This window comes from Salvelinus fontinalis, chromosome 4, assembly GCF_029448725.1.
Source record: "Salvelinus fontinalis isolate EN_2023a chromosome 4, ASM2944872v1, whole genome shotgun sequence".
NCBI lineage: Eukaryota > Metazoa > Chordata > Actinopteri > Salmoniformes > Salmonidae > Salvelinus > Salvelinus fontinalis.
The window spans coordinates 34,544,085-34,569,624 of record NC_074668.1 but is presented as its reverse complement, the minus strand read 5'-3'; the positions used below and the strand labels follow the sequence as shown (position 1 = coordinate 34,569,624).

General features: G+C 41.2%; 1 protein-coding gene across 1 annotated transcript; it reads left to right on the top strand.

The window, feature by feature from the left end:
* Positions 1-614: 614 nt before the first annotated feature.
* LOC129853605 (arginine/serine-rich coiled-coil protein 2-like) lies at positions 615-24,000 on the top strand. Its single transcript, XM_055919806.1, has 10 exons — positions 615-757; positions 2,332-2,488; positions 5,226-5,266; positions 12,547-12,716; positions 12,814-12,936; positions 15,973-16,095; positions 22,438-22,517; positions 22,628-22,896; positions 23,091-23,180; positions 23,274-24,000. Exons 1-10 carry the CDS (start codon positions 752-754, stop codon positions 23,457-23,459), a joined length of 1,245 nt encoding a protein of 414 aa, XP_055775781.1. The 5' UTR covers positions 615-751; the 3' UTR covers positions 23,460-24,000.
* The last annotated feature ends 1,540 nt before the right edge of the window (positions 24,001-25,540 follow it).

Sequence of the window (25,540 nt, the reverse complement as noted above, 5' to 3'; positions counted from 1 at the left end):
TGTACTGCTTGGATTCTTTACATACGATAGAAATAAGCTGAAACATTTTTATGTAATTAATTTCATTATTCTTTTGGCCAAATTTCATATACACAAATGTAAATTTACTAACAAAAAAACACATTTTCTTACCCTACAAAAAGAAATGGAACTGTATTTTAAGACAGTTAAATACTCTACTAACAAAAAAGCTGTTAGAATTGTAAGTGTATGTATGTCCCTTAAGGTCCTTGTGTAATTGTAATGTGATATTGTACCCCCTAACTCGATTGTCCATTATATATAATCTATATATACTTGTGTTCCTTTATGTACTTTCTGTATTGATTTGTTCTTAATATTTTTTTTTAAATACATAAAACATAAATAAATAAAACATAATAAATAAATAAAAATCTACTTACTTCCGGAAGCTGTGTGGTGGGACCAAAAAGAGATATGATTATTTAAAACCTCTGATAATACTCTAATTAGTTTTACTCATTTTTTGGGACTATGACATTTATGAACTAATATAAGGGTGTTTGTTTATTTATTTGCGCTCTTTAGATTTACGGAAGTCGCTATCAGAACAAGAGGAAGGAAATTCAAATAGCCATTTTCCCCAATATGTGATATGTGTGCGCACGCGCAAATGATGATAGTCATCCAGGTTATAGCTAGCCGCTAGCGAGTAGAAGAGACTCGGAGAACTGGAATAGCACGGAAAGAACAACTCCAATCTAATTTTAGGGAGTTCCTCAAGTGTACCATGACGGTAATTGTTTACAAAATAACACAAAATACATTACCATCGACTTCATATAATAATTTGTTAACTATTGCTATTTTAAATATGTTGTTTCATCAAGATGGCGTCTCTCTGCCCGTGGCAGGCATAGCATTAGGAATTACAATACTGTAGTGGCAGCCATGTCGACAAGCCAGCGAGTTTAGGTTAGTTAGATAAATTAGCTAGCGATCTAAAGATACTTTGGCCTGATAACCGTCATTAGCTAGCTAGGTTGCTTTTACCAGGTTGGCATGTCGTGTTGATTTTGTAAATAAATGGAAATTCTCCTTAATATAGTTATTGATCAAAGTTTTCTTGCACAGCCGTTACTAGCTAGTTAATGTAAGCTAGACAGCTATCTATGTAATTTAGCGATGCATGAATGAGTTATGTTTTGGCACTTGCAATCTAGCTAATTAATCTCTGTTTAGAACGACCCCCTTCATTAATTAACTACTTTTGTAGCTCCGGTATGGGCTACAGCCTCCCTTTTTATAGGTGTGCAACTTTAACACACCAGCTGCCCATGGCCATCAGGATCTTCATTGGGTGTATTGGTAGGGTTGTTGAAAATACCTGCATTGCCATTACCTGTCCAGGAGGAGGGTTTTTTACTTCTGAGATTGCTTTTTGGGAAACAAATACACAATCTTTAGTGAATCAATGTTCGTGTAAGGGAGGTACAGTGTCCAGTTGCGTCGGTGTGACTGACGAGTAACCTTGCCAAAGAAACTTGTTGGGCCTCAGAACTAATGTCTAGGTGCCTAAAGATATGTTACCATGGTTACTCTATGATATCAGTCTGACAGAAGTCGCTGTAAAAAAAAAAAAGGTCTGTCTCTACAAGCCAGAATATTGAATACAATGATGACATTTTAAATGCACTTTACCTGTTGTCTGTGTTGTTGGTCCTTTTGGTGGTAGGAAGTGTAGATGGGGTAACGACAGGAAAGTGTTGTTTACCTGACATTTGGCGGCGCCGTTAGGTTCTGTTTGTATTTGCCATCACGTGATGCACAATATGTAAACAATAGCCGAATGTAACAACGTTGTCCTTATGTAGGAGGTAATCCGAGACAACATTTCAAATGTTATTAACCTAAGCGTGTTCCCTCGCAATCAGTGGAAGTGCTTGTGACTTGCTCATTTGTTGAACACGGCCCCTGTATAACAAAAACCAGTTAGAAAGTAAGAAATTAGTTTCCTAGTTCCGACTAGCACGTAAACGCAATATTGTGTGAATTGTTGAAAATACAAACCGATTTTTAGACCAGCATACTGAAAGTTAGATTAATAACACTCTTGATATTTTGTCCTAGATTACCTAGGACAAAATCAGAGGGCAACAAAGTACGTTCAAAATAAGTTTATTCAACAGTCTGACTTGTGATGGGATAGTTCTCAAAAAGTGATCCTACATGTTAGAGGCGAGAGTGGAGTCTTCCACTCAAACCTAGTGGAGGGGACACTGTTTTGTGCTGAAACAGTAATCACAGATTGCTGCTTTAAAGGGCCAATAACTATAAGGTTGAATAGTGTGTGTGTTTTCTTCGATTTAGGCACGTGACGCCGATTCGACTGATTTGCTACCCTTGATGGGCTCTCTTTACATGGACAAAAGAAAACACATTATGGAATCATCCAAATCGCCCAGAAGCTCCAAGCACCACCATTCACGATCGAGGTCACGCTCCAGGGACCGAAAGCGCAAATCAAGTAAGTTAAATGCACTGAATTTGATAATGCATAATGTTTGTAGCTTGAGTTAACACATTCTGGTCACTTGGTAGGTCACACATCCATCTTCAGATCCCAGGCAAACTGGTCATGGCATTTGTCTTTTGACATAAGTTTAGGGACAGAGCTGTACCTTGTTGACAGAAAAATCAGAAATAGTCAAGTGCAACAGGTGACTCATCAGGTTCTAGACTGAGTGGAACTCGGGTCTAGTTGTATATACCTTGCGTGTTATTTCCCGACCTGTGACCGGGTTGGGAATGCGCCATTTGCATCACCGAACAGTGCCCAATAAATAATGAAATCCAGTTGTTTGATTGACATCCATATTTGATTTGGGGAGGGGGGAATAGAATCTAGTAACTGGATTTCATAATTTCTTGTGCACTGCTAGGTAATGTAAGGGATGCCAGTTTAATAAAACTGTCTTCTGACTATGATATACAGTCGTGGGCAAAGGTTTTGAGAATGACACAAATATTAATTCTCACAAAGTCTGCTGCCTCAGTTTGTATGATGGCAATTTGCATATACTACAGAATGTTATGAAGAGTGATCAGATGAATTGCAATTAATTGCAAAGTCTCTCTTTGCCATGCAAATGAACTGAATCCCAAAAAACATTTCCACTGCATTTCAGCCCTGCCACAAAAGGACCAGCTGACATCATGTCAGTGATTCTCTCGTTAACACAGGTATGAGTGTTGACGAGGACAAGGCTGGAGATCACTCTTGTCATGCTGATTGAGTTCGAATAACAGACTGGAAGCTTCAAAAGGAGGTTGGTGCTTGGAATCATTGTTCTTCCTCTGTCAATCATGGTTACCTGCAAGGAAACACGTGCCGTCATCATTGCTTTGCACAAAAAGGGCTTCACAGGCAAGGATATTGCTGCCAGTAAGCTTGCACCTAAATCAACCATTTATCAGATCAAGAACTTCAAGGAGAGTGGTTCAATTGTTGTGAAGAAGGCTTCAGGACGCCAAAGAAAGTCCAGCAAGTGCCAGGACCGTCTCCTAAAGTTGATTCAGCTGCGGGATCGGGGCACCACCAGTACTGAGCTTTCTCAGGAATGGCAGCAGGCGGGTGTGAGTGCATCTGCACGCACAGTGAGGCAAAGACTTTTGGAGGATGGCCTAGTGTTAAGAAGGGCAGGAAAGAAGCCACTTCTCTCCAGGAAAAACATCAGGGACAGACTGATATTCTGAAAAAGTTACAGGGATTGGACTGCTGAGGACTGGGGTAAAGTTATTTTCTCAGATGAATCCCCTTTCTGATTGTTTGGGGCATCCGGGAAAAAAACTTGTCCGGAGAAGACAAGGTGAGCGCTACCATCAGTCCTGTGTCATGCCAACAGTAACGCATCCTGAGACCATTCATGTGTGGTTGCTTCTCAGCCAAGGGAGTGGGCTCGCTCACTCACAATTTTGCCTAAGAACACAGCCGTGAATAAAGAATGGTACCAACACATCCTCCGAGAGCAACTTCTCCCAACCATCCAGGAACAGTTTGTTGACGAACAATGCCTTTTCCAGCATGATGGAGCACCTTGCCAAAAGTGATAACTATGTGGCTCGGGGAACAAAACATTGATATTTTGGGTCCATGGCCAGGAAACTCTCCAGAACTTAATCCCATTGAGAAATTGTGGTCAATCCTCAAGAGGCGGGTGGACAAACAAAAACCCACAAATTCTGACAAACTCCAAGCATTGATTATGCAAGAATGGGCTGCCATCAGTCAGGATGTGGCCCGGAAGTTAATTGACAGCATGCCAGGGCGGATTGCCGAGGTCTTGAAAAAGAATGGTCAACACTGCAAATATTGACTCAACTTAATGTAATTGTCAATAAAAGTCTTTGACACTTATGAAATGCTTGTAATTATACGTCAGAATTCCATAGTAACATCTGAGAAAAATATCTAAAGACACTGAAGCAGCAAACTTTGTGGAAATTAATATTTGCGTCATTCTCTAAAGTTTTGGCCACGACTGTACAGTACCAGTCAAAAGTTTGGGGACACCTACTCATTCAAGGGTTTTTCATTATTTGTACTATTTTCTACATTGTAGAATAGTGAAGACATCAAAACTATGAAATAACACATGGAATTATGTAGTAACCAAAGAAGTGTAAAACAAATCAAAATATATTTGAGATTCTTCAAAGTAGCCACACTTTGCCTTGATGACAGCTTTGCACACTCTTGGCATTCTCTCAACCAGCTTCACCTGGAATGCTTTTCCAACAGTCTTGAAGGAGTTCCCACATGCTGAGCATTTGTTGGCTGCTTTTCCTTCACTCTGCAGTCCAACTCATCCCAAACCATATAAATTCAGTTGAGGTTGGGTGATTGTGGAGGTGCAGTATGCAAAAATCGCGCCGCCATTTCATGGTTGCAAAATATTGTATTTTCAGCAGTTTGAAGCTGGTGTACAAAACCGAAAGTAAATGGCGCAAAAACGAAAGTTAAGAATGGGAAGCATAGAAATGGCGCAGATAGAACAGACCTCACGCTTCTTGGACTTGCTTTCAATGAGTGATGAGTCTCAAACTCACATTTCTATGTGAATTTAGTCGGGTCACCCCAAAAAGTAACATTACAGCTTTAAATGTGTATAGACGGCGTGCGCTCCAGGGCTAAGGCAACCCTAATTTGAAGGTGCAATAGAATTGGTCACTGTTCTCACCAATACGTTTTGTTACTTTTACAGGTGACAAAAAGCACAGACGAAGTCGGAGCAGGAGCAAAGAGGTAACTAATATTAGTTCATTTTAGTGAACTAAAGTACAGCATTGTCACCATCTTGAATGTCGTTAGTTTTTTGTCTTAGATCATGGTAAGTACCAGACAACAGTGTAGGCTATTTCACCTGAATCAAAGTTTAAGATATTAAGATGGGCATGGAATTAATTCAATTGAAGAAGAGAGAATTTTTTATTTATTTACATGAACTTATTCTTCTTGGACATCTGTCACTAAGTGTAGCCGTCCATACTAGATGGTGAAGATTGAATATGTAGGATATTTTTCTTTTGAATAAATCCTGTGTGTAGATCACATGATAACATTTCTACAATAAATCATACTCAGCGTGCTAAAGCACGAAGAGACACTGAACTGAAGACGCTGCTGACATAGCAAAATTATATGTCTACTACTCGGACAGGTAACTATCAGCCATTCAAATTCATACTTGCCTCCTAGAATTAAGAAAATAAAGGAAATTACAGCCTTTTACTGGGTTCAATTCAAGCTGCATTGTTATTACAATTACTCAAAGACAAACAGTCTGCTGGCAGTAACCTTATTATTCCAATTCATTCTTAGCCTGCCTTTTGAAAGCTGCGCTTGTAGTTGGGGAAGGGAATGTAGTGTTACATGAACCAAAACAAAGCTATTAAAGCTGTCTCTGAGATGATCTACGGTAACCTACATTGAGTTTAAGGCTTTTAATACATGTACCTACCGTTATATATTTGAAAGAAAACTAAGTAGAAGTGGCTGTACTTACTTGGTGCACTTGAGTAGGTGGTGGACGTGACAAAACATATGCACTATAAGTTGGATCTACTAGTCTAAATACACTGAACAAAAATATAAATGCAACATGTAAAGTGTTGGTTCCATGAGCTGAAATAAAAGATCCCAGAAATGTTCCATATGCGCAAAAAGTTTATTTATCTCAAATTTTGTGCACAAATTTGTTTGCATCCCTGTTAGTGAGGATTTCTCCTTTGCCAAGATAATCCATCCACCTGACAGGTGTGGCATGTCAAGATCATTACACAGGTATATCTTCTGCTAGGGACAATTAAAGGCCGCTCTAAAATGTGCGGTTTTGTCACACAACACAATGTCACAGATGTCTCAAGTTTTGAGGGAGCGTACAATTGGCATGCTGACTGCAGGATTGTCCACCAGCGCTGTTGCCAGAGAATTGAATGTTAATTTCTCTACAATAAGCAGCCTCCAGCGTCATTCCAGAGAACGTGGCAGTACATCCAACCAGCCTCGCAACTGCAGACCACATGTATGGCGTCGTGTGGGCGAGCGGTTTGCTGATGTCAACACTGTGAACAGCGTGCCCCATGGGGCGGTGGGGTTATGGTATAGGAAGGCATAAGCTACGGACAATGAACACACTTGCATTTTATCGATGGCAATTTGAATGCACAGATACTGGCGAGACCCTGAGGCCCATTTTTGTGTCATTCATCCTCCGCCATCACCTCATGTTTCAGCATGACAATGCACGGCCCCATGTCGCAAGGATCTATCCCGGTTCTTCCATGGCCTGCATACTGACCACACATCAACCATTGAGCACATTTGGGATGCTCTGGATCAACATGTATTCCAGTTCCTGCCAATATCCAGCAACTTTGTTCAACCATTGAAGAGGAGTGGGACAACGTTACACAGGCCACAATCAACAGTCCGATCAACTCTTTGCGGAGATGTGTCGCGCTGCATGAGGCAAATGGTGGTCACACCAGATACTGACTGCTTTTCTTATTCACGCCCCTACATTTTTTAAGGTCTCTGTGACCAACAAATGCGTACCTGTATTCCCAGTCATGTAAAATCCATAGATTAGGGCCTAATGAATGTATTTAAATTGACAGATTTTTTTATAAACTGTAACTCTTAATTTCAATTACTGCGTTTTATATTTTTGTTCAGTATACATTGGAGTTGGAGGGCAATTCATTGAAACATTTCTCTCCAGTTAGCCTATCAAGCTGTGAAGACTATCAAGCTCCTTCGAGCCGTTTATACTTCTGACATACAGTGCATTCTGAAGTGATTCAGACCCCTTGACTTTTTCACATTTTGTTATGTAAGAGCCTTATTCTAAAGTGTGTGTGGTATGTATGTGTATATAAACTCAGCAAAAAAAGAAACGTCCCCTTTTCAGGAACCTGTCTTTCAAAGATAATTCATAAAAATCCAAATAACTTTAGATTTTCATTGTAAAGGGTTTAACCTTTCTAGGACACACGTTCGGCTAGCGGAACCCCTCGACAACATTCCGCTGAAAAGGCAGCGCGGGAAATTAAAAAATATTTTTTTGAAATATGTAACTTTCACACATTAACAGGTCCAATACAGCAAATGAAAGATAAACATCTTGTTAATCTACCCATCGTGTCCGAATTAAATAAAAAAAATAAAAAATGCTTACAGTGAAAACAAAACAAATGATTGTTAGATCACCGCCAAGTCCAAAGAACACAGCCATTTTCCCAGCCAAAGATAGGAGTCACAAAAAGCAGAAATAGAGATAAAATTCATCACTCAACTTTGATGATCTTCATCAGATGACACTCATAGGACATCAGGTTACACAATACATGTATGTTTTGTTCGATAATGTGAATATTTATATCCAAAAACCTCAGTTTACATTGGCGCCATGTTCAGAAATGCCTCCCAAATATCCTGAGAAATTGCAAAGAGCCACATTAAATAACAGAAATACTCATCATAAACTTTGATGAAAGATACATGTTTTACATAGAATTGAAGATACACTTGTTCTTAATGCAACCGCTGTGTCAGATTTAAAAAAAACTTTACGGAAAAAGCAAACCGTGCAATAATCTGAGACGGCGCTCAGATAGAAACAACATTTCTCCGCCATGTTGGAGTCAACAGAAATACGGAATTACATTATAAATATTCCCTTACCTTTGATGATCTTCATCAGAATGCACTCCCAGGAATCCTAGTTCCACAATAAATTGTTGTTTTGTTCGATAATGTCCATTATTTATGTAGCTACTTATGTAGCTACTTTTATTAGCACGTTTAGTACACATATCCAAACGCTCGTGCAGGTCCAGGCGAACGTCGGACGAAAACTTCAAAAAGTTATATTACAGGTCAAATAAACTTGTCAAACTAAGTATAGAATCAATCTTTAGGATGATATCATAAATATTCAATAACGTTCCAACCGGAGAATTCCTTTGTGTTTATAGAAGTAATGGACCGCAAGTCGATATCATGTCGAATGTGCGTGACCAGGACCTGGCTCTCTGCCAGACCACTGACTCAAACAGCTCCCATCTGGCTCAACATCACAGTAGAGGCTTCATTCAACGTTCTACAGACTGTTGACATCTAGTGTAAGCGCAAACAGATCCATATCCCACTGGGATTTCAATAGGCGATGAGTTGAAAATCAACCAGCCTCAGAATTCCCACTTCGGGTTTGGATTTTTTCTTAGGTTTTTGTCTGCCATATGAGTTCTGTTACACTCACAGACATCATTCAAAGTTTTAGAAACTTCAGAGTGTTTTCTATCCAATAGTAATAATAATATGCATATATTAGCATCTGGGACAGAGTAGGAGGCAGTTCACTCTGGGCACGCTATTCATCCAAAGTGAAAATGCTGCCCCCTATCCCTAAAAAGTTACACTGTTTCCCATGCTTGTTCAATGAACCATAAACAATTAATGAACATGCACCTGTAGAACGGTCGTTAAGATACTAACAGCTTACAGACGGTAGGCAATTAAGGTCACAGTTATGAAAACTTAGGACACTAAAGAGGCCTTTCTACTGACTCTGAAAAACACTAAAAGAAAGATGCCCAGGGTCCCTGCTCATCTGCGTGAATGTGCCTTAGGCATGCTGCAAGGAGGCATGAGGACTGCAGATGTGGCAAGGGCAATAAATTGCAGTGTCTGTACTGTGAGACGCATAAGACAGTGCTACAGGGAGACAGGATGGACAGCTGATCGTCCTCACAGTGGCATACCACGTGTAACAACACCTGCACAGGGAGACAGGACAGACAGATGATCATCCTCACAGTGGCAGACCACATGTAACAACACCTGCACAGGATCGGTACATCCGAACATCACACCTGCGGGACAAGTACAAGATGGCAATAACAACTGCCCTAGTTACACCAGGAATGCACAATCCCTCCTTCAGTGCTCAGACTGTCCGAAATAGGCTGAGAGAGGCTGGACTAAGGGCTTGTATGCATGTTGTAAGGCAGGTCCTCACCATACATCACCGGAAACAACGTCGCCTACAAGCCCACCGTCGCTGGACCAGACAGAACTGGCAAAAAGTGCTCTTCATCGACGAGTCGCGGTTTTGTCACACCAGGGGTGATGGTCGGATTCGCATTTATCGTCAAAGGAATGAGCGTTACACCATGGCCTGTACTCTGGAGCGGGATCAATTTGGAGGTGGCGGGTCCGTCATGGTCTGGGGCGGTGTGTCACAGCATCATCGGACTGAGCTTGTTGTCATTACAGGCAATCTCGACACTGTGCGTTACAGGGAAGACATCCTCCTCCCTCATGTGGTAACCTTCCTGCAGGCTCATCCTGACATGACCCTCAACCATGACAATGCCACCAGCCCTACTGCTCGTTCTGTGCGTGATTTCCTGCAAGAGAGGAATGTCAGTGTTCTGCCATGTCCAGCGAAGAGCCCGGATCTCAATCCCATTGAGCACGACTGGGACCTGATCGGAGGGTGAGGGCTAGGGCCATTTCCCCCAGAAATCTCTGGGAACTTGCAGGTGCCTCGGTGGAAGAGTGGGGTAACATCTCACAGCAAGAACTGGAAAATCTGACGCAGTCCATGAGGAGGAGATGCACTGCAGTACTTAATGCAGCTGGTGGCCACACCAGATACTGACTGTTACTTTTGATTTTGACCCTTATCCTTATTTCAGGGACAAATTATTAATTTTGTGTTAGTCAAATGTCTGTGGAACTTGTTCAGTTTGTCTGTTTGTCTTAACATATGTAAAAAAAAAAAAAAAAAAAAAATATGTTACGTTTGCTGAAAATAAATGCAGTTGACAGTGAGGACTTTTCTTTTTTTGCTGAGTTTTATATAAAAATCATCAATCTACTCAATACAAAGCAAAAGCAGGTTTGAGAAATTTTTGAAAATGTATTATTTTTTTTAAATTACATTTTTCGTAAGTATTCAGACCCTTTACTCAATACTTTGTAATTGCTGCCAAAAGGTGATTCAACAGACTCGAGTCTACTTGGGTGTGACTCTACAAGCTTGACACACCTGTATTTGGGGAGTTTCTCCCATTCTTCTCTGCAGATCCTCTCAAGCTCTGTCAGGTTGGATGGGGAGTGTTGTTGCACAGCTATTTTCAGGTCTCTCCAGAGATGTTCGATCGGGTTTAAATCCGGGCTCTGTCTGGGCCACTCATGGACATTCAAATACTTACACTCCTGCGTTGTCTTGGCTGTGTGCTTATGGTCGTTGTCCTGTTGGAAGGTGATCCTTTGCCCCAGTCTGAGGTCCTGAGCGCTCTGGAGTAGATTTTCATCAAGGATCTCTCTGTACTTTGCTACGTTCATCTTTGCCTTAATCCTGACTAGTCTCCCAGTCCCTGCCTTTGAAAAACATCCCCACAGCATGATGCTGCCACCACCATGCTTCACCGTAGGGATGGTGCCAGGTTTCTTCCAGATGTGACGCTTGGCATTCAGGCCAGAGAATCTTGGTTTCTCATGGTCTTGAGAGTTTTTAGGTGCCTTTAGGCAAACTCCAAGTGGGCTGTCATGTGCCTTTTACTGTGGAGTGGCTTTCATCTGGCCACACTATTGTGAAGGCCTGAGTGCTGCAGCGATGGGAGAACCTTCCAGAAGGACAACCATTGTTGTAGAAAATATTAAATCAAATACTTCTCAGATACAGGCGCTTGTAAATTCAATTAGACTTTATAACAAAAGGAACAGAAGCCGAGCAATTCCATGGAAAAACTGCCTCCTCATTCTTAGTGCTGGGCTTTTATACAGTTTTACACTTACATAACATCGTCACTCCACTTTACGAATCATGTTGTCTTACTTAGTTTCCATTGTCTTATTGGCTCAGATATTGGGGCATAGATTCTATTAGTGGCGTGATATGCATACCCCTTAGCTAATATTCCTGTCCAAAGGTCTTCACAAGTTCAGACCTATATTGTCTATGTATGATTAACCCATGTGCGTGTCTAGTAGCCTTCACAAGATCAGACATGGCGCAGACCAGACACGTCTTGTTAGTGTATCTTGCCTCATCTACACAGATTCTGCTTACGTTCTGTTTTTTACATGTCCAATGATCCAGCATTGTACACTCACATGGGCTTCAGCCTTCATTTTCCTTACACATACCTAATATTTAAACTTATATTGATTTATTCTTTCTACTTCAAAGAGAACCGAATAGGTACTGAGAATCATCAGATGACTGGAAAATCTCCTACAGAGTCACCTTCCTGACCAAGGCCCTTCTCCCCCGATTGCTCAGTTTGACCGAGCGGCCAGCTCTAGGAAGAGTCATGGTGGTTCCAAACTTCCTCCATTTAAGAATGATGGAGGCCACTGTGTTCTAGGGGACCTTCAATGCTGCAGACATTTTTTTCTTTTGTACCCTTTCCCAGATCTGTGCCTCGACACAATTGTGTCTCTGAGCTCTACGGACAATTCCTACGAACACATGGATTGGTTTTTGCTCTGACATGCACTGTCAACTACAGGTCCTTTATATAGACAGGTGTGTGCCTTTTCTAAATCATGTCCAATCAATTGAATTCACCACAGGTGGACTCCAATCAAGTTGAAGAAACATCTAAAGGATGATCAATGGAAACAGGATGCACCTGAGCTCAATTTCGAGTCTCATAGCAAAAGGGCTGAATACTTATGTAAATTAGGTATTTCAGTTTTAAATTTGCTAAAATTTCCACGCCTGTTTTTACTTTGTCATTATGGGGTATTGTGTGTAGATTGATGATAAAACAAATTATTTAATCAATTTTAGAATAAGGATGTAACATAACAAAATATGGGAAACGTCAAGGGGTCGGAATACTTTCTGAAAGGCACTGTATGGTCGGTCGGTTTCTGGTGATAAGTCTAAATCTGTCTGAAATGAGCAAGAGTTCTCAACATGCTTTGGTATTTTCTGTATCAAACCGTTGTACTAACGCTCTTTGTTGCACTATTTTCCTGAAAGAGACAACTTCTTCTTAAAACAGGCACGAAGGAGGGACTCTGAGAAGCCATCAAAATCCCACAGCAAGTCGGATGAGCAGTCGGAGCCGACTGAGAGGGGCAGGGAGAGACTTTCTGCAGAGAATGGGGAGGAGCGACACCGGCGCAAAGACAAGAAGGGACGGAGCCACTCCAGGTCACACTCACGGGACAGGTGGGTCTAAGTTCATGGAGATGGTCCATGCTGTCTTGATATGTATTGAGACTAGTAACCGTAAACTGGGGAGCATTTTATTTTCACACTGTTTTAGACGTCATCGCAGCAGAAGTCGGGACAAACGGAGATCGCGGTCCCCGCGGGAGAAGAAGAAGAGGGCCAGCTCCCGGTCGGGTTCAAAGACCAAACACCGCCACAGGAGCAGGAGCAAAAGCAGGTGGGTTTCTCTTGCTACTCTCCCTACCATTCTTTGTGTTTGTCTTTGGTAACTATCTATCGCAGTCCTGGCTACCTACCGGTCGGTCGTTAATAGTTGCCACAAAGTCATAAACCCCGCCCACTTCTACACTTTCTCTTCTGTAATTTTAAATCTAACCACACTGCTGACCTTATGCCTAACACTAACTATAATTTTTGTTTTCATACATTTTACAATATATCCCATTTTGACTTTGTGTCTGTGGTAACTAGTGGAAACCCTACCAGACAGCGCTCACATTACTGCTGTCCCCCACCCACTCAGCAATGATGGTATTAATGCCGTTTTAGGTACTCTGTTGTGTGCCGCGCCTCCATGTCAGTACGTACTTCATGTTCCACTTCTGATCAGTTTGATGGCTCGTTGCAGTGATGTATGACCGCATGCTCTTAGACATCCACCAATCTGTTAACTTCTTATGGCAGCAGGGCGGTGCCGGTACACTTATGACAACAGCCACTTCAAGTGCAGGGCGCGAAATTCAAAATATATATATTTTTAAATATTTAACTTTCACACATTAACAAGTCCAATACAGCAAATGAAAGGTACACATTGTGAATCCAGCCAACATGTCCGATTTTTAAAATGTTTTACAGCGAAAACAGCACGTATATTTATGTTAGCTCACCACCAAATACAAAAAAGCACAGACATTTTTCACAGCACAGGTAGCATGCACAAAGCCAACCTAACTAACCAAGAACCAACCAAACTAACCAACAAACAACTTCATCAGATGACACTTATAACATGTTATACAATAAATCTATGTTTTGTTCGAAAAATGTGCAGATTTCAGGTATAAATCATAGTTTACATTGCAGCTACAATCAGAAATTGCACCGAAAGCAGCCATAATAATTACAGACACCAACGTCAAATACCTAATTACTCATCATAAAACATTTCTGAAAAATACATAGTGTACAGCAAATGAAAGACAGGCATCTTGTGATTCCAGCCAATATTTCCGATTTCTTAAGTCTTTTACAGCGAAAACAAAATATAGCGTTATATTAGCTTACCACAATAGCCAGAAAGACATGCCATTTCCCAGTAGCAAAAGGTTAGCGATCGTAACAAACAAGCAAAATATATATAATTTTTGACTAACCTTGATATTCTTCATCAGATGACAGTCCTATAACATCAGGTTATACATACACTTATGTTTTGTTCGAAAATGTGCATATTTAGAGCTGAAATCAGTGGTTATACATTCTGCTAACGTAGCTATTTTGTCCCACAACGTCCGGATTTTTTTCTGACACTTTTTATGACACACATATTCTGACCAAATTACTATTCATAAACATAACAAAAAAATACATGTTGTATAGGAAATGATAGATCCATTAGTTCTTAATGAAATCGCAGTGTTAGAATTCTAAAAAATAACTTCATTACGACATCCACTTCGGTATAGCTAGAGTACCCAAACGTTGGGCGCCGACGACTAGTTCACATGCACTACAGATATATGAAATAGCATCATAAAATGTTTCTTACTTTTGGTGATATTTCATCAGAATGTTGGACAAGGGGTCCTTTGTCCAGAACAGTCGTTGTTTGGATTTAGAACGGACACTTTCCCTCTCGATTTAGGAAGCGCACTAGCCAAGTGGCACGAATCGCTACATCGTCAACAAAGTCAGAGAACGGAACACGACAATACTCCCGAAGAATTTTCAATAATCTGATTAAACTAAATTGAAAAAACATACTTTACGATGATATGGTCACATGTATCAAATAAAATCAAAGCCGGAGATAGTAGTGGCCTATAACGACAGCTAAACAGAAGGCAAATCCATGTCTCTCTTCGCGCCTTCCTGAAATCAGGAAATGGAGGACACGTCATTCCATGAGCTGTAATTCGAGTCCAAATCAAGTTACACAGTCCATTTCTTCTCTCACTCCTTGTCGAAATCTAGTGGAAGACGTATGAAGTGCATCTAAACTAATAAATAACAAGGGATTTAATAGGCAGCCCCTGGAACAGAGCCTCAATTTCAGACTTTCCACTTCCTGTCAGGAAGTTTGCTGCAGAATGAGTTCTGTTTCACTCACCGATATCATTCAAACAGTTTTAGAAACTAGAGAGTGTTTTCTATCCAATAGTAATAATAATATGCATATTGTACGAGCAAGAATTGAGTACAAGGCCGTTTGAAATGGGCACCTTTTATCTGGCTACTCAATACTGCCCCTGCAGCCCAAACACGTTAATGCCATGTTTTGGGTTTGAGAGCTAGCGCTTTGTACTTACATAGTAATAACCATACAATTTCTCTATCGGGGCTGTCACGGTTTTTCGACATAGCATCTTGTAGTCTGGTTCTAGATATGTCATTAGGGGGTTTTGAAGCTGACATCCTCTACCATTGACAATGGCTGCATATCAACAGTAATAATTTCTGTCATCAGTTCTGTGATTTTCTTTCTCAATCCCTAATCACACTGCTACCAGCAACGGGTTGGGTCTCATGGTGACTCCCGTTCAGCATTGCACCTGTTCTGCCACTGTAGCTCAATTCCACCACAAAGTTTGCATTTCATCACCTTCTCATTGAACTTTTCAAAGTATTGCCATACAGGACTTTGCTGCTGTCACTTCCCTGTCTCACTCTGCCATTTTTCCAAATGTTAACGACGATGATGTGCGGATCACTTTATACCTATGGCAAATCATTTAAAAGTGTAATATCTCCTACTAACGTTACAGCATTGTTGCATTAGGTAATTGTTACTTTTTCCGATGATGGTCAGGACCTGTTAGTGGTAGTTTTGTGATGACTGCACTGTGGTTGTCATTTTGTTTAAAAAAAAATTGTTTCGGGTAGGGATTTTTCCCCTATATGTTTACACGTTCACACCCCTATTGGTAACCACTCCTGTGTGCCTAATTTATGCCCCTCTGTCAGTTAGTAACCGTGTGTGTGAGAATGCATATCTTTCTGTGGATCTTGAAACGCTATGATGTCTCTTTAGGGAGCGGAAGAAGAAGACTGATAAGGTGCGCAGAAAAGAGAAGAGTCGTAGCAGGTCTGTGAGCCCCCCGGCTTTCCGGGGCAGAAACAATGCCATGGACGCACAGGAGGCGCTGGCCAGAAGGTACTGCAGTGACTTAGAGGAACTGTGACATGAAGATTTGTTTGTTGAGTGTCTGTTAGGTAGTTCATGTTTTAATGTCACGTGCACCAGTACAGTGAAATTCCTTTCTTAAAAACTCCAAACCCAACAATGCAGTAATCAAAATCAATGTTGCACTAAAAATATCAGAACAAAAACACACCAGAAATGGAAATAAATAAGAACACAAGAAGGTAAGTAGCTATATACAGGGTCAGTTCCAATACCATATTTAAAATGTGGAGGGATACTGGAGTGATCGAGGTAGATATGTACAGTGTAGAGGTCGAGAGATTATGATTTTTCAACACCTATACCGATTATTGGAGGACCACAAAAAGCCGATACCGATTAATCGGCCAATTTTTTAAATTATTATAATATTTTTTATTTGTAATAATGACAATTACAACAATACTGAATGAACAATTAATTTAACTTAATATAATACATCAATCAAATCAATTTACCCTCAAATAAATAATGAAACATGTTAAATTTGGTTTAACCTCACTAGGGGACGTGGGACGGTAGCGTCCCAGAAATACTCATTACAAGAATTCATAAAGCATACAAGTGTTATACATCGGTTTAAAAATTAACTTCTTGTTAATCCAACCACGGTGTCAGATTTCAAAAAGGCTTTACGGCGAAAGCATACCATGCGATTATCTGAGAACAGCGCCCAGCAGACAAATCATTACAAACAGTAACCAGCCAGGTAGAGGAGTTACACAAGTCAGAAATAGTGATAAAATGAATCACTTACCTTTGATCTTCATATGGTTGCACTCACGAGACTCCCATTTACTCAATAAATGTTAGTTTTGTTCGATAAAGTCCCTGTTTATATCCAAAAACCTCCGTTTTGTTCGCGTTTTGTTCAGGAATCCACAGGCTCAAACGCAGTCACAACAGGCAGACGAAAAATACAAATAGTATCCGTAAAGTTCGTAGAAACATGCCAAACGATGTTTATAATCAATCCTCATGTTGTTTTTAGCCTAAATAATCAATAATATTTCAACCTGACAATAACGTCGTCAATATAAAAGGTAAATAAAGGCGCGCTCTCGGTCTCGCGCATGAAAAAGCTCTGGGCCACTGCAGTGTCCACTCATTCAGAGAGGTCGTACTCCCTAATTTTTCAGAATACAAGCCGTAAACTATTTCTAAAGACTGTTGACATCTAGTGGAAGCCGTGGGAAGTGCAATTTGAGTCCTAAGTCAATGGATACTGTAATGGCATTCAATAGAAAACTTCAAAAATAAAAACATCCCACTTCCTGGATGGATTTTTCTCAGGTTTTTGCCTGCCATATCAGTTCTGTTATACTCACAGGCATTATTTTAACAGTTTTGGAAACTAGAGTGTTTTCTATCCAAATCTACCAATTATATGCATATCCTAGTTTCTGGGCCTGAGTAGCAGGCAGTTTACTTTGGGCACGCCTATCATCCGGAAGTGAAAATAGTGCCCCCTACCCTAGTGAAGTTAAATAATGCAAAAACAAAGTGTTGGAGAAGAAAGTAAAAGTGCAATATGTGCCATGTAAGAAAGCTAACATTTAAGTTCCTTGCTCAGAACATGAGAACATATGAAAGCTGGTGGTTCCTTTTAACATGAGTCTTCAATATTCCCAGGTAAGAAGTTTTAGGTTGAGGTTATTATAGGAATTATAGGACTATTTCTCTCTATACCATTTGTATTTCATGTACCTTTGACTATTGCATGTTCTTATAGGCACTTTAGTATTGCCAGTGTAACATTATAGCTTCCGTTCATCTCCTCGCCCCTACCTGGGCTCGAACCAGGAACACATCGACAACAGCCACCCTCGAAGCAAAAGCCGCGGCCCTTGCAGAGCAAGGGGAACAACTACTCCGAGTCTCAGAGCGAGTGACTTTTTATTTTTTTATTTTTTTTAAATTTTATCCCCTTTTCTCCCCAATTTTCGTGGTATCCAATCGCTAGTAATTACTATCTTGTCTCATCGCTACAACTCCTGTACGGGCTCGGGAGAGACGAAGGTCGAAAGCCATGCGTCCTCCGAAGCACAACCCAACCTAGCCGCACTGCTTCTTTAACACAGCGCGCCTCCAACCCGGAAGCCAGACGCACCAATGTGTCGGAGGAAACACCGTGTACCTGTCCCCCTTGGTTAGCGCGCACTGCGCCCGGCCCGCCACAGGAGTCGCTGGAGCGCGATGAGACAAGGATATCCCTACCGGCCAAACCCACCCTAACCCGGACGACGCTAGCCCAATTGTGCGTCGCCCCACGGACCTCCCGGTCGCGGCCGGCTGCGACAGAGCCTGGGCGCGAACCCAGAGACTCTGGTGGCGCAGTTAGCACTGCGATGCAGTGCCCTAGACCACTGCGCCACCCGGTAGGCCGAGCGAGTGACTTTTGAAATGCTATTAGCGCGCACCCCGCTAACTAGCTAGCCATTTCATATCGGTTACACCAGCCTAATCTCGGGAGTTGATGGGCTTGAAGTCATAAACAGCGCAATGCTTGATGCATTGCGAAGAGCTGCTGGCAGACGCACGAAAGTGCTGTTTGAATGAATGCTTACGAGCCTGCTGCTGCCTACCACCGCTCAGTCAGACTGCACTATCAAATATCAATCATAAACTTAATTATAACATCATAACACACAGAAATACGAGCCTTAGGTCATTAATATGGTCAAATCCGGAAACTATCATTTCGAAAATAAAACGTTTATTCTTTCAGTGAAATACGGAACCGTTCCGTATTTTATTTAACGGGTGGCATCCATAAGTCTAAATATTCCTGTTACATTGCACAACCTTCAATGTTATGTCATAATTACATAAAATTCTGGCAAATTAGTCCGCAACGAGCCAGGCGGCCCAAACTGCTGCATATACCCAGAACGCAAGAGAAGTGACACAATTTCCCTAGTTAAAAGAAATTCATGTTGGCAGGCAATATTAACTAAATTTGCAGGTTTAAAAATATATACTTGTGTATTGATTTTAAGAAAGGCGTTGATGTTTATAGTTAGGGACACATTGGTGCAACGACAGTGCTTTTTACGCGAATGCGCTTGTTAAATCACCCGTTTGGCGAAGTAGGCTATGATTCAATGATAAATTAACAGGCACCGCATCGATTGTATGCAACGCAGGACAAGCTAGATAAGCTAGTAATATCATCAACCATGTGTAGTTAACTAGTGATTATGTTAAGATTTATTGTTTTTTATAAGATACGTTTAATGCTAGCTAGCACCTTACCTTGGCTCCTTGCTGCACTCGCATAACAATTAGTCAGGCTGCCATGCAGTTTCCTCGTGAAGTGCAATGTAATCGGCCATGATCGGTGTCCAAAAATGCTGATTACCGATTATGAAAACTTGAAATCGGCCCTAATTAATCGGCCATTCCGATTAATCTGTCGACCTCTAGTACAGTGCAGTCGGAAAGTGTTCAGACCCCTTCCCCTTTTCAATATTTTGTTACGTTACAGCCTTATTCTAAAATGGATTAAATAAAAATCCTCAATCTACACAATGCCCCGTAATGACAAAGCGAAAACAGGTGTTTAGACATTTTTGCTAATTTATAAAAAATATTTAAACACATACCATATTTACATAAGTATATCGACCCTTTGCTATGAGACTCGGAATTGAGCTCAGGTGCATCATGTTTCCATTAATCATCCTTGAGATGTTTCTACAACTTGATTGGAGCACCTGTGGTGAATTCAATTGATTGGACATAATTTAGAAAGGCACACACCTGTCTATATAAGGTCCCACAGTTGACAGTGCATGTCAGAGCAAAAACCAAGCCACGAGGTCGAAGGAATTCTCCGTAGAGCTCCTAGACAGGATTTTGTTGTGGCACAGATCTGCGGAAGGGTACCAAAACATTCTGCAGCATTGAAGGTCCCCAAAAACACAGTAGCCTCCATCCTTAAATGGAAGAAGTTTGGAACCACCAAGACTCTTCCTAGAGCTGGTCGCCTGTTCAAACTGAGCAATATGGGGAGAAGTGCCTTGTTTGGGAAGGTGACCAAGAACGTGATGGTCACTCTGACAGAGCTCCAGAGTTCTTCTTTGGAGATGGGTGAACCTTCCAGAAGGACAACCTTCTCAACATCCTTTATGTTTCTACAATTTGATTGGAGTCCACCTGTGGTAAATTCAAATAGTTGGACATGATTTGGAAAGCCACACCTGTCTATAACACTCCACCAATCAGACCGTTATGGTAGAATGGCCAGACGGAAGCCACTCCTCATAAGTCACATGACAGCCCGCTTGGAGTTTGCCAAAAGGCACCTAAAGGACTCTGACCATGAGAAACAAGATTGAACTGTTTGACCTGAATTCCAAGTGTCACATCTGGAAGAAACCTGGCACCATCTCTATGGTGAAGCATGGTGCTGTGGGTATGTTTTTCAGCAATAGGGCCTGGGAGACTAGTCAGGATTGAGGGAAAGCTGAACGGAGCAAAGTACAGAGAGATCCTTGATGGAAAACATGCTTTAGATTGCCCCAGTCTGAGGTCCTGAGCAAAGGTTCACCTTCCAACAGGACAACAACCCTAAACACACAGCCAAGACAACGCAGGAGTGGCTTCAAGACAAGTCTCTGAGTGGCCCAGCCAGAGCCCGGACTTGAACCTGATCAAACATCTCTGGAGAGACCTGAAAATAGCTGTGCGTCGACACTCCCCATTCAACCTAACAGCTTGAAACAATCTGCAGAGAAGAATAGGAGAAGCTCCCCAAAAACAGGTGTGCCAAGCTTGTTGCGTCATACCTAAGAAGACTCAAGGCTGTAATCGCTGCCAAAGGGGCTTCAACAAAGTATTGAGTAAATGGTCTGAATACTTGTGCAAATGTGATATTTCAGTTTTTATTTAATTATTTTTGCTTTGTCATGTATTGTGTGTAGATGAGGGGGCAAAATAATTGAATCAATTTTAGAATAAGGCTGTAACGTAACAATGTGGAAAAGGTCCAGGGGTCTGAATACTTTCCGAATGCACTGTACATAGGACTAATTTGTTGTATTACTTGTGAGGCACAGCTGAGTGAGCTTAATATTAATTTAAAAATGTACCTGACTGAAGGCCTGCATCTGTTCAGTCTGAGGGGAGTGAGGAAGCAGCGTTGAGGCTGCATCTCATCCGATTCACCGTCCCTCCGCTCTCCCTCCCTCCACTGAGAAAAGGGGACACAGACTTCCAACTGATGGTGCATCTCAAGAGTCACTACATTATTTCTGCCTTGTGCAGCAATTCATGTCACTCCTATGACCAGAGAAAGTGAAATATTCCTTCATATGAAAAAAACACAACCCGCTAATACAGTGCGAGCTTATCGGAACATTATGCTATGCTCATTCACTGCTGCGGCCGTGCTGGTTGTAGCTTGACTGGAATTAAGGTAAATGCACATTTGTATGGCTTCTAAAAGTGTATATAGTGCTGAATAACAACTTAGTCAATAAAACCGCAGCTCTTTCCTCTATTCGTTGAGTCTCGTAGTCATCGCAGTATTAACTTTGGTGTGCGTTCGAGTCTTCTTTTTACAGTTTATGGCCAGCTGTAGGCCTATAGGTGTGTTTAATTAAAAAATAAAGACCTCAAGGCTTTATCGTTGGGTTTTCTACAGAAATGTTTGGTGATTGACTAGGAATGCTTTGGAGATCGACCAGTCGATTGCGATCAACCAGTTGGTGACCACTGGTCTAGGATGATGGAGTTGTGTGCATAACCAGCCTCTCAGCACTTCATGATTACAGATGTGAGTGCTACAGAGCTGTGGTAGTCATTGTGGCATGAAGCCTTAGTTCTTGAGAACAGACATTATGGTAGTGAGATTTCAGACTGGACAAGGAGAGGTTGAAAATCGAACATGAATAAGCCTGCCAGCTGACCTGCACATGCTCAGAGAACGCGTCCTAGAATGCCGTCCAGCCCTGCGGCCTTGTGAGTGTTGACCCGATGGACCTTCCGCATGTCGGCCTCAGAGCGAGCTCTCCTAATCCTCTGGGTCGGTGGGGGTGCTCACGCATGGAATGGTGTTATTGTCTATGCATCCATAAAATGCATTGAGTTCATCTAGAAGAGAGGCATCGTTGGGCAGATGTCAGTTGGGTCTTCCCCTGCCACATGCATTGGAACCTGTGTAGTTTGATTCCGCCTAATTCCTATATTGCTTGTTTGATGACTGCGTGGAGGTCGTATCGGAACTTCTTGTACTTGTTAAAGTAGCGGACAATCTGCTCCTAAAGCCTGGCTGACATATGAACACTCTTTACTTGCCTCTATCTCCAGGTTGGAAAGGGCAAAGAAACTGCAAGAGCAGAAAGAAAAGGAGATGTTGGAGAAACAGCAGCATCAGGAGGTACCTGCAGGTGAGACGCTCTCCTCGGCCATCAATTACACCTACAAAAAATGTTATCCATGAGGAAAACCGTAAAAACGGGTCACTAACATAGACCCACTTTGTTTTTTGCATTTCTAGTTCTAGCTCCCCTGCTGTCTGACACAGTAGTAGTTGCTGCTGCAGCTGCTACCAACCCTGTCCTCAATGTGGCAGCTCTCCTGGCCTCAGGGACCCAGGTCACGCCCCAGATCGCCATGGCAGCGCAGATGGCAGCCCTACAAGCCAAAACCTTAGCAGAGACTGGCATTGCTGTGCCCAGTTATTACAATCCCTCTGCTGTCAACCCCATGAAGTTTGCCGAGCAGGAGAAGAAAAGGAAGAAGCTCTGGCAGGGAAAGAAGGAAGGGGTACGATTTTATGCTATGTAGTGCAATACTTAGAGCACTGGTTATTTGATGGACAAGATTATCTTTACTTTGTAACATCCGGAATGTAGAACTAGTGACTTAATGAAAATAAATATTGAGAAACACATGCAACTTTGCTTATGGTGGCATGATTGTTGCAAGTTACTAATACATGCAAATTGTTTGTTTTGAAGGACAAGTCACAGACAGCTGAGTTGTGGGAGAAGCTGAACTTCGGAAATAAGGACCAAAATGTTAAATTTCGTAAACTGATGGGCATCAAAGTATGTATAACGGAGTCCTTTTATTTTCTCATTTGAGTGTGTACCATGCTGCAGAGCCTTGCATTTCTAACACTGTGGTTTCTGTCCTGTCAGGGGGAAGAGGAAGGCGAGGCCTCAAAGCCACTCAATGACGAAGGCCTGAAGACCCTGCAGCAGCAGGAGGAGATGTTCCATAACCTGGACGTTCAGTATGAGATGGCCAGGTCCCAGACCCACACTCAAAGAGGCATGGGACTAGGCTTCGGCTCTTCATTCTCACGGGGCATGGACACCATCTAATGCCAAACCATGCACTGGCTTGCCCTTGCTTTCTTTCTTATTGGTCTCTCCACTCACAGCTAACACTCAAGCTTGCATGGATGTTGTTGCATTGGATCTGTCATTTTATTTAGAAACAATCTCACGTCTTTTAAACATTCTCATGTAAATAGATGCTGAGTTTTCCTCAGTGTACATCTTTTCAGAATTATGCAATAGTTTAATGACAGTGATGCTGGCTGGATTTAGATTTCTGTTTGAGAAATGTGATTGCATATCTGTTTTTTACAAAAAAATGTATATATTTTGGATGGTTTGAAATGGAACATTATGTAGATAAAGTATAATTATTCTGTTTATGTTCATTTACCAAGTTTCTTTACAAATTGATCTGAATCCTAATCTCAATATGTAGTGTTATCTTTTTTTCCTTCCTACTGAATGGAAATGTAAAACAGTGGGTCATATTACTAAGATGTCTACCAGGCATCTGATGGTTTCATGGAAAGAATGAACAATAAACTTACATATGTTCTTGAAATAAAATTCAATTTGTGTTGAAGTGGTCCCAGGTGTTTGTTTAGGCCATACATGCTTTTTACACAGCAACAAAAATGATGTTGGTGTAACAAACATTGTATTTCCAAAGGATCTTTGCTGAGAGGATGCAAACAGCATTGATTAATTAACACTGGAACATGAATGGTAAAATGCTCACTTAGGCTTAATCTGGAAATGGCTCATGCCCAAAGATTTGAAGTCCATTAACAACAAATTACATAACTGCTCTTGACATGAATCAGGCTCAATTATTGACAAATAATTTAATGAAATGCCCCTTCACAATAGCCTGGTGAAATATCGGTTGTAAATGACATTTTGTGATCTCAAAATGGTAAAGTCCAGTGGTAAAATTCATCAAGCAGTTACCAAATGTTCTCTAATGTAATTTCTGGTGCAGTTAGGCTTCATGTCTCTGGAGCCCACTTTTTGTACCAGGCTAAATCCTACTAGATATTAGTAAAATGACATTAAGGTAACAATGTTTCTACTTGAGTAGAATATTTCAGTACTCTTTCCACCCCTGCATGACTCCAACTGCCTGTCTTTATACTGTTTTTCTTTTAAAGACTACTTGTGACACCCAGTGAAATCACACCCTTTTGGTTCCTGTGAGGGGGTCTAGTCAAATCAGCTTTTGTGAACCAGCAACAACAGGGAACAAACACTACAAGAGTACACTACAGACTATTGAGATGGAATTGGAACAGATTAAATATGAACTGGTCTTTTCATAACCTACATGATCTGTGTATACTGAGGTTAACATGGAATTATTGGATAAGGAATGACTTAGAACTGTCAGAACTGCCTCAGCTTTCATTGTTAAAAATGTATGTCAGCATGTACAGTTATGCATGGTTTTGAAAAATTGCCCCGGCTGGTGAATTTAAATGTATTTCAGTGTATTGTACTGTTGTATATAACTATATAGTCTGAGATTAGAGGAGACAGTCTGCTCTAGATAGATGGTCATTATGGACCATGTCAAATGTAGCCTGAAATCCAGTCTGTCTGTGCTAACATTACACTCGTTGCTAGTCCTGTTTGGCATGACAAGAACTGGCAAGGGGTGGAATGTTAGCACAAATAGACTGGATTTCAGGCTTAACAGACTGGATTTCAAACTATGTCAAATTGTCCTTGGGTTTCAACTGTACTGTGGCTACATGACAATCCTTCTACTGTTAACTCATGAAGTTTGAAGAGCAGGAGAAGAAAAGGAAGAAGCTCTGGCAGGGAAACAAGGAAGGGGTAAGATTTTATGCTATACAGAGAATGTAGTCCAATATGTAGAGCACTGGTTATTTGATGGAGCAGATTATCTTCACTTTGAAATTGTCCAGTGTCAACTTAAAAAATTATGTTTTATAGCACCAATATGCAAAACAAATAATAATGTTAGCTGGGTAATTATTAAATGAGATGCCATCAGCCAAAACTTCCAGGGGTGATGCGGGGCACTTGTTGGTTGTTTGGAATGAAACAGGCTTCTTTAGGTACATAGTTACAATATGATGACAATTTAATAACATCAAACA